The sequence below is a fragment of the Protopterus annectens genome, chromosome 9.part0, assembly GCF_019279795.1.
Source record: "Protopterus annectens isolate FY-2018-M chromosome 9.part0, PAN1.0, whole genome shotgun sequence".
In the NCBI taxonomy this organism is placed as follows: Eukaryota; Metazoa; Chordata; order Ceratodontiformes; family Protopteridae; genus Protopterus; species Protopterus annectens.
Genome location: NC_056743.1, coordinates 477,004,671 through 477,018,714, shown reverse-complemented (window position 1 = coordinate 477,018,714; position 14,044 = coordinate 477,004,671). Strand labels below are relative to the sequence as shown.

At 46.4% G+C, this 14,044-nt stretch overlaps 1 protein-coding gene across 8 annotated transcripts in view; it reads right to left on the bottom strand.

Moving 5' to 3' along the window:
* AAK1 (AP2 associated kinase 1) overlaps positions 1-14,044 on the bottom strand; it is a 1,655,011-nt gene that overhangs the window by 1,066,696 nt on the left and 574,271 nt on the right. For all 8 annotated transcript variants that reach the window (XM_044083018.1, XM_044083021.1, XM_044083020.1 and 5 more), the window contains exon 7: positions 12,424-12,556. In XM_044083018.1, coding sequence (XP_043938953.1) covers positions 12,424-12,556 — 133 coding nt within the window. The remainder of the gene's footprint in view (positions 1-12,423; positions 12,557-14,044) is intronic.

The window sequence follows — 14,044 nt, the reverse complement described above, 5'->3', positions numbered from 1 at the left end:
CATGGTCCTGAAAACTGTGACATTAACCACATCTATTTCTGCAGGTGGAGCTTTACAAGGTCAGATCTGTCTAAGACAGTATAAGGGAGACACCGGGAGGACAAACCAAAGCTCACAAGCTGTATCACACCTTGCTGAACATAAAAGCCTCTTAAAGCAGAGCCTATTTTACAGTGCAGCAAGGTGATAATTGATAAGTTATGTACCTACCATAATGTTCCATGTTAATTGTCTTCTCTCACCTTCTTTCTTGCTGGATGAGTTCGGAGCCGAACCTCGGCTCCGACTCGGCCTATACTAAAGCTCGAGAGCTAATTTTACTGGCTCGAGGCAACCCTATATCCCATGATGCTAGGCGGTAACTACCCAGATCTCGTTTGGTAGCTAAGAAACCATAGCCAATTCAGTCTCCCCTCTGAGGTGGAGGAGGAGAAGGAAGAACTCCCAAATTATTACTACCTGAAGCTGGATCTACCCCAGGACCAACTGTCTGAGCTAGGAGTAATGCAAGATAAGGTCCCCTGTAAGAAGGGGAAGAACCTCTCGGGTCTGTCCAGGCTAGGGGGATGGTGGGCGGGATGCAAGAAAGAAGGCTAGAGAAGACAACTAACATGGAACGTTATGGTAGGTACATAACTTCTCAATGTTAAGTTGTCAATCTCACCTTCATTCTTGCTGGATGGGACCGCGTCCCTAGCACCTTTATCCTGGGTGGCTCATTGGAACAGACTCTTGAGAAAGTACAGTTTTGTACCTACCATAAATGTAGATGTCTGATAGGTATGCATCTGCAGTCATCACATATGGGTTGTCCTGCCTCAGGCAGCCCTTCAGTCGGCCGGATTCCAAAGTCTGGGTCCGGCGTCGGCTGAAGTCGCCCCTTCCCCGACATCAGAGCGCCTGGGGTATAAAAGCGTCAGCAGACGCCATCTTCCTCAGTTTTTCTTGCCCCAGATGCCAGGTGCCCTCTAAGGAATGCTAAATTTGGAGAAATGTAATAAATTCCAAACATGCACTAAAATATATATATACATATATAAAAACAAATACACCATAATAGATAACCCCAGCTAGCTATGAGAGGGGAATGTACCCAAGAAATACCACAGAGGGGAATGAGGGAGGGTAAACCTGACTGCAGATGCATACCTATTGGACATCTACATTTATGGTAGGTATAAAACTGTACTATGTCCTTCAAGGATGCATCTGCAGTCATCACATATGGGTACAATACCATAGCCAATCTGGGGGTGGAGGATCTATGTAAAGGATGGAGTAGCTAAAATGCCCTGCAGGACTGCCGTAGCAAAGCCTGCTCTGGATCTGGAATATAAAGGTAAATTGTAATGCTTGGAAAATGTATGCACGGAGCTCCATGTAGCAGCTTCTAAAATGTCCTTGGTAGCCACCCCTCTTAAGAAGGCTGTGGAAGTGGCTGTGGCTCTGGTCGAATGAGGTCTAATGTTAGCTGGCACAGTTTTTCCATGAAAGGAGCAACAGAAACAAATGCAATTCCCTATCCATTTTGAAAATGTCTGTTTTGAAATTGCTTTTCCTTGTGCACCAGCAGCATATGCTACAAACAACTGGTCAGTTTTTCTGTAATTTTTTGTTCTGTCCAAGTAGTAGCGCAACTGTCTGTGTATGTCCAGGGTGTGCAGAAGCTTTTCCCCTTTGTTTTGTGGATTTGGAAAGAAGGTAGGGAGGTGAATAGCTTGGTTTAATGAGACTCTAGATACCACCTTTGGCATAAATGAAGGATTGGTTCTCAATGAAACTCTGTCTTGATGAAAAATAAGAAATGGCTGTACTGCCATGAGGGCCTGTAACTCAGATACTCTTCTTGCTGAGGTTATGGCCAGAATGAAGGCAGTCTTCCAAGAGAGGAACTGTAGTTCTGCAGATGCTGCTAGTTCAAAGGGAGGCAGTTTTTCCAACACGAAGTTAAGGTCCCAAGTAGGCAGTGGTGGTTTCCTTGGAGGATTGATGTTTTTAATTCCTCTTAGAAACTGTCTTAGCAGAGGATGGGAGAAGACAGGTGGATCAGTATTGTACTCTGCTGAAATTGCTGAAGCATGAATTTTAATGGAAGAGTAAGACAGGCCATTGTGGAGCATTTCTGCCAAATATTCCAGGATATGTGCCATGTTCATAACTGTTGCATCTAGGCCCTTTGAGGTGCTCCAGGTGTGAAATCTTTTCCATTTTGCTGAGTATGCCTTTCTTGTGGAAGGCCTGCGAGCTTCCATGATGAAATCCTTCACTCTCTTGGATAGCTTATCCTGGTGATGAGTCAAGGAATTTTCCAGGCAGCTAGTTGTAATGTTTTCAGGTTGGAATGCAGAGTTTTGTAATTGTGCTGTGTCAGGAGAAGCAGCCATTGTGGCAGAAGCCATGGTTTTGTCCGTGACATGCTCTTTAGCAATGGGTACCAGTGCTGTCTTGGCCAGTCCGGAGCTATCAGAATCACTCTTGGCTGCTCTGCCCTGATCTTCAGTAAGACCTTCGTCATTAATGGAAGAGGTGGGAATGCATACACTGTTAGAGTTCTCCAGCTGAAGGAGAGAGCGTCCACTTTCCATGCTTGTGGGTGTGGTATGTCCTTGAGCAGAAATTCTCCAGCTGATGATTGTGTGGGGAGGCAAAGAGGTCTATGTCTGGTATCCCCCATGATTGTGTTATCTGATGGAAGATGTCTGGGTGCAGCATCCATTCGTGTGCATCCATGACGTTCCTGCTTAAGCTGTCCACCAGTATATTGTCATTTCCGGGTACAAACTGGGATTGCAGTTGTATATTGAGAGTCAAGGAGAGTTCCCATAGATTCATTGCCAGTCTGCAAAGAGGGTAGGAATGGGTGCCTCCCTGTTTGTTTATGTACCACATAACTGTAGTGTTGTCTGTCCTTATTGGCAGGTGGCCTTGATGTAGAAATAACTTGAAGGCCTCGATTGCATGTATCACTGCCAGCATTTCCTTTTGGTTTATGTGCATGCGTAGCTCTTTTTGTGACCATAGCCCTTGAATGCATCTTCCCTCCATGTGCGCTCCCCATCGTGGTCTGAAGCGTCCGTTGTAATGGTTTGGCTGGCTATTGGTTTGCTGAAGGGCAAACCCCTGTTTGACTGGCTTGCTTGAGCCCACCACAGAAATTCCCTTTGAAGGCATGGGATGAGTGGTATCAAAGTTTCCAAGCTGTGACTGTGCCGAGTCCATAAACTCCTTAGGTACCATTGGAGTTTCCTCATATGTAGCCTTGCTTGAGGAATCAGAAGAATGCAAGAAGCCATGTAACCCAGGGCCTGCAGGATTTTCCTTGCAGTCAGCCGAGTTTGTCTTGACAGGTTTTTGAAGTAATCTGGTAGTTGGTTTTGTTTTTCTTCTGTGAGGAAAGCCATTTAGGTGGTTGTGTCTAGATCAGCACCCAGAAAAGTTATTCTTTGGGATGGTACCAGTCTTGACTTGTGAGTGTTGACTGTATATCCCAAGGCCTGAAGAAGATAGATGGCATAATTCAAGTGTTTTACCAAAATTTGTTTGCTGTCCGCTTGTATAAGGCAGTCGTCCAGGTACGGGTATATTTGCATCCCCTGAAGTCTGCAGTGCGCAATTACTGATGCCAGGCATTTCGTGAATACTCTAGGCGCAGTAGATAAGCCAAAGGGCAATGCTGAGAATTGATAATGCTCTGAACCTGCAAGAAATCTGAGGTGTCTTCTGCAGCTTTGTCTGATAGGGACATGCAGGTATGCCTCCTTGAGGTCCAGAGTTACCAGCCAAGACCCCTTGCCCAGCATGGGAAGGAGTTGCTGTAGAGTCAGCATTTTGAATTTTGGCACAATGAGATAAGTATTTAGTGCAGACAAGTCGAGAATAGGCCTCCATTGCTTTTCTTTTCTTGGAACAAGGAAGAGTCTGGAATAAAATCCTTGGCCTTGTTCTGCAAGAGGAACCTTTTCTATTGCTTTCATTTTCATTAAGTTGGAGATTTGTTTCAAAGCCTCTGCCCTTTGATTTGGAGGCAGGTCTGGCATGCCTTTTCTTTTTGGTAATGTGTGGAAATGGAACCTGTATCCTTTGTCTATTATTTGTAGTGTCCATTTGTCCCTTGTAATAATGTGCCAATTTTCTGAAAATAAGGAAAGCTTTCCGCCCAAAGGTGCTTCCCATTGAGCCCTGGTTGGCGGTGTCAAAATAAAGTCATTGAGTCTGTCCTTGTGCAGCAGTTGTAGGCCCTGCACTACCTCTCTGGTTGGGAGGCTGCCATTGACGTCCTCTGTAAGAGCCTCTAGCGTGCCCTCTACCTCTGGCACGCCTGTTCTTGCCTCTCTGAAATCTGTCTGTGTCTGGAAAGGACCAGTTCTTGGAAGGCCAATTTCTGCTGAATCTTGGTGGTTGGACTTGCATAAAATCTTTGACTGTTTGCACAGATTTTGCCTTTTCTTCAAATTTCTTTAAGACCTCCTGAGCAGTGGAGTCAAATAACTTTTGCTTTTCCAGTGGAGCATCCAGAAGCTTTGCTTTAACATGGTCTGGCAGAGATTGTTCCTTTAGCCAAGCATGCCTACGTATGACTGCACCTGTCATAGCTGACCTACACGAAGCTTCCAATGCATCATAACCACACTGCAAGAAATGGTTGCTAACCTGTTGAGAGTTATGTACCAGATCCTGAAGTGATTTGTGATCTAAGGGTTCAGGTGAAGACAGCTTTTTATGCAATTCATCTAACAAATATTCTTGGTACTGTATCATATGAAATTGGCAGTTTAAAGCCCTCATAGAAAGGGTAGCAGAAGTATACACTTTTTTACCCCAATGCTCTAAAGCCCTGGACTCCCTTTCAGAGGGGAGTGGATTTTTTGTAGTGACAGCTGTAACCCCTTTAGGGCCCTGGGAAATAGTTTCTGGATCAGCAGAGTGGGCCTTGTAAAGGAAAAGATGTGATTCCGGGACCCTGTAGTACCTATCGGGTTTGGCAGGAGCTGGAGGGAGAGTGTCAGGGGTTGTGCTAGATTCAGAGTACACATCATCAATGACATTCAAAACAGGGGGAATAGCCAAAGGTCTATGCTGAGGCAAATGCAAGAAGGTCCTTAATCTCTTCCTGGAATCAGAGAATTCCTGGCCCTGCCATTGGAAATGCTCCCTCATAGTGTGCAAAGTTTCCCCAAAAGACAGTTCTTCAGGAGGGGAGGCTGAAGGGATAGATTCCTCTGCATCTGAATCCTTGTAGGCCGAAAAAGCCTCCTCCTGGTAGTCCGAGAGGGCAGAGCCATCAGAGGCCTCATCTGAGGAGAGGGGATCAGAGGGCTCAACCCTAGGCCTTTTTGCTGTAGAAGGTTGAGAGCCCCTGTCCGGATGAGGCTGAGAGCCCCTAATTAATGAAATAAGGTCCTCTGCTAGACTAAGGATCTGAGAACCTGTAGTGGGTCCCTGTGGGATAACCCCGGGAGGCATAGATTTTGAGTGTTTAACAGCTTTAGCCCTAGAGAATGCCTTAATAGACATGGATGCAGGAGGCCTGGCTGCACCACGTGCTGGTGTAGTTTTGTCTAAGGGAATGGTGTCGGAAGGTTCCTGGACACCGGATTCCAAAGGAGATTCAACAACCGAGACAGTAGTGGCCTCCGGGGCCGAGGTTGTCGGTTGTACGGTTTCGGTGGACGGTAGTACCAAGGACTCTGTTTCAGCCAAAACCGAGACACTGGCGGTAGGGCCTGGCCGTGGTTTCAGCCGAAACCGCGGACCGCGGGTGTCGGTCCTTGTCCTTGCGTTTCTTCATTAAATGTGAAGTCGGAGTCTCCGACGACATTTTGTAAGCAAAACTAGCCCCAAAAAATGCCTCTGCAAACTCCGACCGACGTCTGTTGAAGGAAGCACAGGCGGAACAGGCCGAGACGTCGTGGTCTGGGCCTAGGCAAGGTAGGCAGTAAGAGTGGAAATCCTTATGAGGTATTTGTTTCCCACAAGTTAAGCAATTATTAATTTTATCTGACATCGGCTGAGGCAAGAAAGAGTCCCCAACGGGGTACTTAGCTTTTGAAGTCTTCTGTTTAGCTGAATTACAGGAGCTGGCCGACCGGCACTTGCGAACTGCTTCTGCTTCGGGCACCACGCAGCAAGAAAGACTGAGGAAGATGGCGTCGGCTGACGCTTTTATACCCCAGGCGCTCTGACGTCGGGGAAGGGGCGACTTCAGCCGACGCCGGACTCAGACTTTGGAATCCGGCCGACCGAAGGGCTGCCTGAGGCAGGACAACCCATATGTGATGACTGCAGATGCATCCTTGAAGGTCATCGGTGGAACCAAAATTTGCCCTGTTTTTGGAGGCCATTTCCAATTTGTAATGTGTAACGAAAGTATGAGGAGAGGCCCATGTAGCTTCCGCACAGATAGTGTCTACTGGTAATCTAGCTTGAAAAGCTGTAGATGTAGCCAACGCCCTGGTTGAATGGGCTCTTGGCCTAGAAGGCAATTCTTTACCTCTGAGTTGATAAATACAGGTAATCACAGAAGACAGCCACCTAGACAGGGTTACTTTAGATACCGGAAGACCCTTTTTATTCTCAGCATAAGATAAAAAAAGTTGATCAGATTTTCTGAATTGTTTAGTTCTGTCCAGATAGAAGCGGAGCTGACGATGAACGTCCATACAATGTAGTTTTTGCTCCGCCCTGTTTGAATAATTAAGAAAGAGAACCGGAAGATCAATAGATTGATTTAAATTTGTCTGAGAAGCCACCTTGGGTAAAAATGATGGGTTATTTCTTAAAGAAACCCTGTCTTTGTGGAACAGTAAATAAGGAAGGCGAATGCAGAGGGCATGAAGTTCAGATACTCTCCTAGCCGACGTAATGGCGACTAGGAATAGTGTCTTCCAGGAAAGTAACTTCAAGGAACAGGTGGCCACAGGTTCGAAGGGAGGGAGAATCAATGATGCTAAAACTAAGTTTAAATCCCACTGTGGTGGGGGGGTCTTTGATCGGAGGTCTGAGTAAAAAATACCTCTGAGGAATGCCTTGCAAAGCTTATGGGACATGATGTTGGAGTCCGATAAACCTATGTGAAAACTTGAGATGGCTGCTAGTTGAACTTTCACTGTGGAGGAAGAAGATCCTGAGTGAAAGATTTCGGCTAGGAAATCCAAGACCGAGTGTATTGGAGCAGTGAAGGGATTTATGTTCCTAGCCTTTGCCCAAAAGGAAAAACGTTGCCATTTACTAGCATAGAACCTTCTGGTGGAAGATTTAAGGGAAGCTACGATAATATCGCGGACAGAATTTGAAATCATTGGAAGCCTGGCGAGGGACGGAAGTGGAGCAACCAAGCTGTGAGGTTGAGAGATTGGAGGGATTGGTGCAGTTGCCCTGATTGATGGGTCAAAAGATCTGGCATTGGATCCAGATGCCAAGGCTGCTCCAAAAGGTAGAGATGCAGGAAAGGGAACCATATCTGTTGAGGCCAATAAGGGGCAATGAGGATCATCTTGGCCCACAAGGCGGTAGCTTTCTGAATTGTTTGTGTGATTAACAGAAAAGGGGGAAAGGCGTAAAGAAGTCCCCGAGGCCAATCGTGCACTAGAGCATCTCTGGGGGGATGGCCTGGAAAGGGGAAGAGTGTGAAGAAGTCTAGGCACTTGCTGTTTTGTGGTGTTGCAAAAAGATCACAGCAAGGAAACCCCCACTTCCGAAATATTTTGTCCGTCACCGATTGATTGAGAGACCACTCGTGAGGCAATGAGAACAGCTCTGCTCAGCCTGTCCGCTATGATGCTGGACTTCCCAGGGATGTGCGTTGCTATCAGAAACCGCTGAGAAGAGATCGCCCATTGCCACAGTTTGAGTGCTTCTCGACACAGGGAATATGACCTGGTTCCACCCTGCTTGTTGATATACCACACTACGGACATATTGTCCGTCTGAACTGCAATCGTCCCCAGGGGAAGAGAGTCTTGAAGGGCTTGCAACGTCAAAAGCACTGCTCTCATTTCCAGGACGTTTATGTGCAAGTGGCATTCGAAGGGTTGCCATGTGCCATGGACTGTCCTGCTCTGAAAATGCCCCCCCCCCCCCCAATCAGGGAGGCGTCCGTTGTGACTGTAGCGACCGGGGGGGGGGAAGGTCTGCCTTGATGGACTTGAGGGGAGACCATCCACCAAGACAGATGTTTTCTGTAAGATAGAGTTATTAGGATCTTGTGTGTCATAGGGAGCTGTTGGAAGGACCACTGGAAGAAAAGCATCCATTGAAGAAGCTGCATGTAAAAGTGGGCAAGGGGAAGGAGTGTGATGGCTACTGCCATGAGACCTAATACCTTCAGAACATACCTGGCCTGGACTTTGTTGTTCTGAAGAAGGACGTGAACATGACTTTGAATATCTAAGACCCTGTGCTCCGTTAACTTTGCTGAGAGCTGAACGGTGTCCAAGGTGGCACCTATGAAGGTAATAGACTGACAAGGCGACAAGGCAGACTTTTCTAAATTTAGAGAGATACCTAGCTCTTTGCAAATGTGGATGGTGTAGTCTCTGGCTAAAAGAAGTTGACGCCTGGTGGTGGCAGTGAGGAGCCAGTCGTCTAGATACGGAAACACCTGGAATCCTTGACGTCTCAGGTGAGCCGTAACTACTGCCATACATATGGTGAACACTCGGGGGGCTGTAGTGAGACCAAAAGGCAGGGCTCTGAACTGGTAGTGACTGGCTCCCAGCCTTAAGTGGAGAAACCTGGAGTGCCTGTGCATTTTGATGTCATAGTACGCATCCTGAAGGTCTACTGAGCACATCCAATTGTCCTTGCCGAGAAAGGGTAAAATGGACTGTAGCGTGACCATCCGGAATCTTGTTCTTTTTGCAAACTTGTTTAGATTGCTGAGATCCAATATTGGTCTCCAGTCCCCTGTTTTTTTTGGTACCAAAAAGAACTTTGAGTAGACTCCGGATCCTAGCTCGTCTGCTGGGACTGGCTGGATGGCTCTCTTTTTTAGCAGCTTTGATATTTCTAGTGCTGCTTGTTCCCTTAGACTGGGTGGAACATCTGGAAGAGACCCCATTTGAATCATTGGGGTTTGGATAAAGGGGATTTTGTAACCCTCGGATATGATCGACTGCACCCATTTGTCTTGAGTGAGGGAGAGCCAGGCTTGTGGGTACAGCGCTAATCTTCCCCCGACTGCCTCCGAAGGTTGACAGTCGGGCAACACCTCAGGGATGCTGGAAGGGCTCGTCAGAGAGGGTTTCTCTGCTACCCTGGTTCTGCGGACCCCCTCTGCCTCTTGGGCGACGTCTGTTGTTGTTCCCCCTTCTGCCTCTAGGGGTGAACTGACCTCTTGCGTCAGGCGTGACTCCTTGTGATTTACGAAACCACATTTTTCCACCCTTTTGACCCTTAGGATATGGTCTAGATGGGGTAGAAAAATGGACTCCTATGGCAGAAAGAGTCTTGCCATCTTGTTCGCATCTGGTCAAAGTATCTTTCACTTGAGGTCCAAACACAGCTGAACCATCAAAGGGGGAGTTAGTGAAAGACGCCTTGAAGGGATCTGCGAAGTTACAAAGCCGCATCCAGGCGTGACGCCTCAAAGCCACATCTGTGCCTGCGTCCCTACTCGCTCCATCGGCTGCATAAGAAATAAGCCGCATGGAGGAGGAGTTGACAATAGAATTCAGGGATCCCAGCTGTGAGTTAATTTTTTCCTGAGACCCAGCAGCTGATGGATCCTGTAGGACCTCACCCATTTCTTTAAGAATGTCTCTTTGAAAACGGGTGAAGTGGCATAAGTAGTTCAGCGACCGCATGGCAAATGTCGCTGACGAGAACATCCGCTTGCCGTACCTATCCATTGTCCTAGATTCCTTGTTAGGCGGATGGATAGGTACTGAAGAATCAGCCAGTTCCTTCTTAGTGGCCACCGCCACCACCATGGCATCAACTGAGACACCTTTGGATAAAAATTGTTTATCAGAAGGGGCTGTTATAAATTTAGAAGGCCTCCGTGGGGTGGGTTCCAACGAGTCAGGGGCCGTGCATGCCTTCCGTGCCACTGCATCCATAAGGGGGTCGAAGGGCGGAGACACCCAGGAGGTGGAGGGTCGAGAACCAAAAGCCTCCAGGTAAACCGACTCGTCCTTGGAAGGATTAAGGGAAGACCAGTTCCCCCTCTGTTTAAGGTTTTCAAGGATGTCAGAGAAGGAGACATCCTCAGAGGGGGACCTTGGGGATCCTCCTGACTCATCCAAGTCTGTGTCAGATGTGACTGACTCGGGGGGAGTCCACATGTTTCCTCTTGCATGTCCTCTTACGCAGGGGTTCACCTGATGGATCAGGGGAAACCTCGGAAGAGGAGGATATTCCCAATGGAGAAACCTGAGGCGTTGGGTCTCGATGGCCGGGGGTGAGAGAGTAGGAAGAGACATCAGCAGGCACTACTGTGGGAGAAGCTGATGGAGCTGACCGTAGAGCAGGCACTGGGGCCAGTACGCTCCTCGTGACCTCGAAGGCGCCCCTGTCAGGCAGGCTAGAGAGCTCCCGCTCCGAAGAGCTAGGAACTCCAGCCGGCACCGACAAGGACGGCTCCGAAGCCGATGTCGGGGCAGAACTCACCAACGCTCCGAGAGGGAGAACGGGGTCGGACAAGGGTCCGATGCCACTAGCCCCCTCGGAGCCGGCGAGAGAGTCCAAGCGCCCGGATCCCTCCACCATGGACGAGATCGGAGCAGACGATGGAGCCGAAGGGGGAGGTATCGGCTCCGACGTCAAAACTGTCACTGCTCCGAGGAGCCCCGGCTCCGAACACTGGGGTAGAGTTGAAGGAGGAATAGTCTGTTGTATGGACGTAGCCGCTGTCTGATGAGATGGGCTATGTAGCATTTGGGCCAGTGCCTGAGACTTTAATAGTCTACTTACCACTCTCTCAAGGTCATGATCGGAAAGTCTGGAGGACCGAGAAGAATGGCTCTGATGGCTCCGCTCCGAGAGTAACGGTGACTTCGGAGCCGAATGTATGGACTCCAGTGATGGAGATCTGGACCTCTTTTGTGCGGAGGGCATCAGGGTTAATGGAGCCGATGGAGCCGTAGACACGTCGGCTCCAGCCGGAGCCGACTATGAAGACAGAGTCTTAGAGGTATCGGTTCCGACTGGAGCTGATGCAGGTAGCTGCGATACTGAGGTATCGGCTCCAGCCAGAGCCGATAATGTCGCAGATGATGAACCACCATCCGAGGGCTTAAAACTCAGAGCCGACAGTTTAGGTGGTTTCGAAGGCTTCCCCGGCACAGACTTAGCCGGGGAACCTTCGGGCTTTAACAAGCCCCTTAATATCAATTTATTCCTGCGCTCCTGCAGGATTCTAGGGCTAAAAGCATGGCACACTGAGCAAGAGTCCTCCAGGTGCAGGGGTCCCAAGCAATAAACACAAGAAGTGTGACCGTCTGTCAGAGACATCTTCTGACAGCACGAGTCACACTTCTTGAAGCCTGAGACCTTTATCTCCTTCGACATTGAGGAGTCGAAAGGAAAAACAACAGTTAGAAGAACAAAAAAAACCACACACACACACCCTAACAAATAGGGATACAGGGATACCGGGGAACACACAAACAGCAAAGAATCCCTGTGAGGGAATTAAAATAAAATGGAAGGGCCTAAGGCCTAACCTAGGGAGAGGGAGTATGACAGGGATAAGGGATAAATATTAGAGACTAAACTTAAAATTTAGTAGAAAATAGTCTATAAAGGACTAAAAAGTATTACTAGGGGAAAAAACTAAGGAAATACTAGGATTTTTTTTGATAAAAAACAGTTACTAACCTGAGCCAGTAAAAAGAGAAACCTCGCTAGCGTAAGCGGCAAACGAGATCTGGGTAGTTACCGCCTAGCATCATGGGATATAGGGTTGCCTCGAGCCGGTAAAATTAGCTCTTGAGCTTTAGTATAGGCCGAGTCGGAGCCGAGGTTCGGCTCCGAACCCGTCCAGCAAGAATGAAGGCGAGATTGACAACTTAACATACTAGCACTTCTTGATAGGGCAGATGCGCATGATATGCCTACATTCAATCTTTATTGGTTGAATCTAAGCGCAAGTCTTACAAAAACATATCTACAACTCACTAAGTGCCACAGGCTTACAGTACCTTTAACTGATATTAAGTGCTTTTACTGCAATATATCTTTACAACAGTTAAGATCCTTCCTTCCTTCTACACATTTTCATTTAATTCAATCAAACACATGCAAGGTTATAATACAATTTTACACAATAATGGAATCAGTCAGCAATCAGCTGAAGTTGCAGAATCCCCCAGAAAAAAAAAATGTAGTGAAAATGTGCACAGTCCAAATTACCTGCACCCTTCAACAGAAGACAAGTACCAACCCAGCAATTGAAGAGACCAATAGAAACAATGCAAGACTTACTGATTAGGCAGTGCATTTCACTTGAGTATCGGGAGTTGTCAGGAATGGTAAACGCACCATCACAGATTGCAACCTGACTCTCTCCAAATGGTAACGTGAAGAAACACAGTTTATATAGTAAACAGCCTAGTGCCTGAAACAACAAAATTTTATCCATTAATTTATTGCATCTATCCAGTCATTAATGCTGCTGATATTTAAATTGCTCCAATTTTTAAACACCTTCACCTAACTGCTAAAATCAGACTTTAATTTTCTTATTCAATAAACAAAGTTTCTTAAGATTATCTCAGAATTCAGGAACCAATCAAGACAACAGGAATGTCAATTGCTTCATACCAGTATGCTCCTAATTCCAGTAGACCTGATGATTCAATAAAACATTTTGAACTAAACTCTTGAAGGTTGGTACACGACTGCGAAAAAGGAAAGCCGGTATTAGTGATGTGGTTATTGACAATGCAACTCCCCTGAAAATATAAACTACGAAGAGAAATGATTAACTACATTGCTACAGTGGGTAAAAAGCTTTGCACTATTTAAGACTGCTCTTAGCACAATTTTCAGAAGATCTGCCATCAGTCTCTTCCAAACCCAAAGTTAACTAAACGCTGTACAGTCATTGGTGTAATAAAAAAGCACAATTTCCTACCCATTTACTGATTTTGTCTGTGAAGATATTTATCAGCAAGTTAAAAATACAATTTCCCCTTTAAATCACTAATGCATTGATACAGGAATACTTTTTCTCTCCAATGACACAACCTCTTCATTTCATCCCATTTCATACCCACACTTATACATGACAGGTTAACAGTCTTTTTCTCCTGAAATATAACAATTCCTTCTAATGTACCTTTAAAAAATAAATCACAGAATGCAATTTGTATGTGCACAAGGAACTTCCACTTAAGAAAATTACCAATCTCAATAGCAGTCCACATAAACTCTGTGGCAGTGAAATGACCACTCCACTACAGATGTCATAGGTGAAGTCCACAGCCACAACTACACAAGGAACCACTACTCTGCCCAATATTGTCGCACTATATTCATGAAAGGAAACAGTTTACCTGAAATACAGTGTCTGTGATTTTTCATGATTAAAAAGAAAAGCATGGAAACCTGCAGTTGGCTTTTGAGGTATAAGGTTACATGGCACTTTTCTCTAAGCACACTGCTCAGTCAAGTAGGCTATGAAAAGCCAGAATGAGTAGGAGGAAGAGAGAGGATCATCTCCATTGTTCCTCCACAGCCATTAACATTTTACACAACACAGCACACACAAGTGTCTTTCTTAAGTTCTGTAGAACAGCTTGAGTTAAACCATGATCATCTATCATGGAGTACTCTTTTCTAAGAAGCAGCAACAAGGATGATGCAAGATGCTTTAGTCTACCTAAACAAGTTTACAAGGTGGTTGAACACTTTCGTTCTGTAACTCCATAGGAATGAGTTTTATGCTATTTGCAATTATGGACATAAATATCTAGGCAATAAGCTTTTCTGGAACATCTTCCCAACTACAGAAACATAAAGTTACAAAATTTAATACAGCATCACAATAATTTAACTTTCATATCAACTACCTTTTCCTGCTCCTTAGCCAAGTGGTTCCACT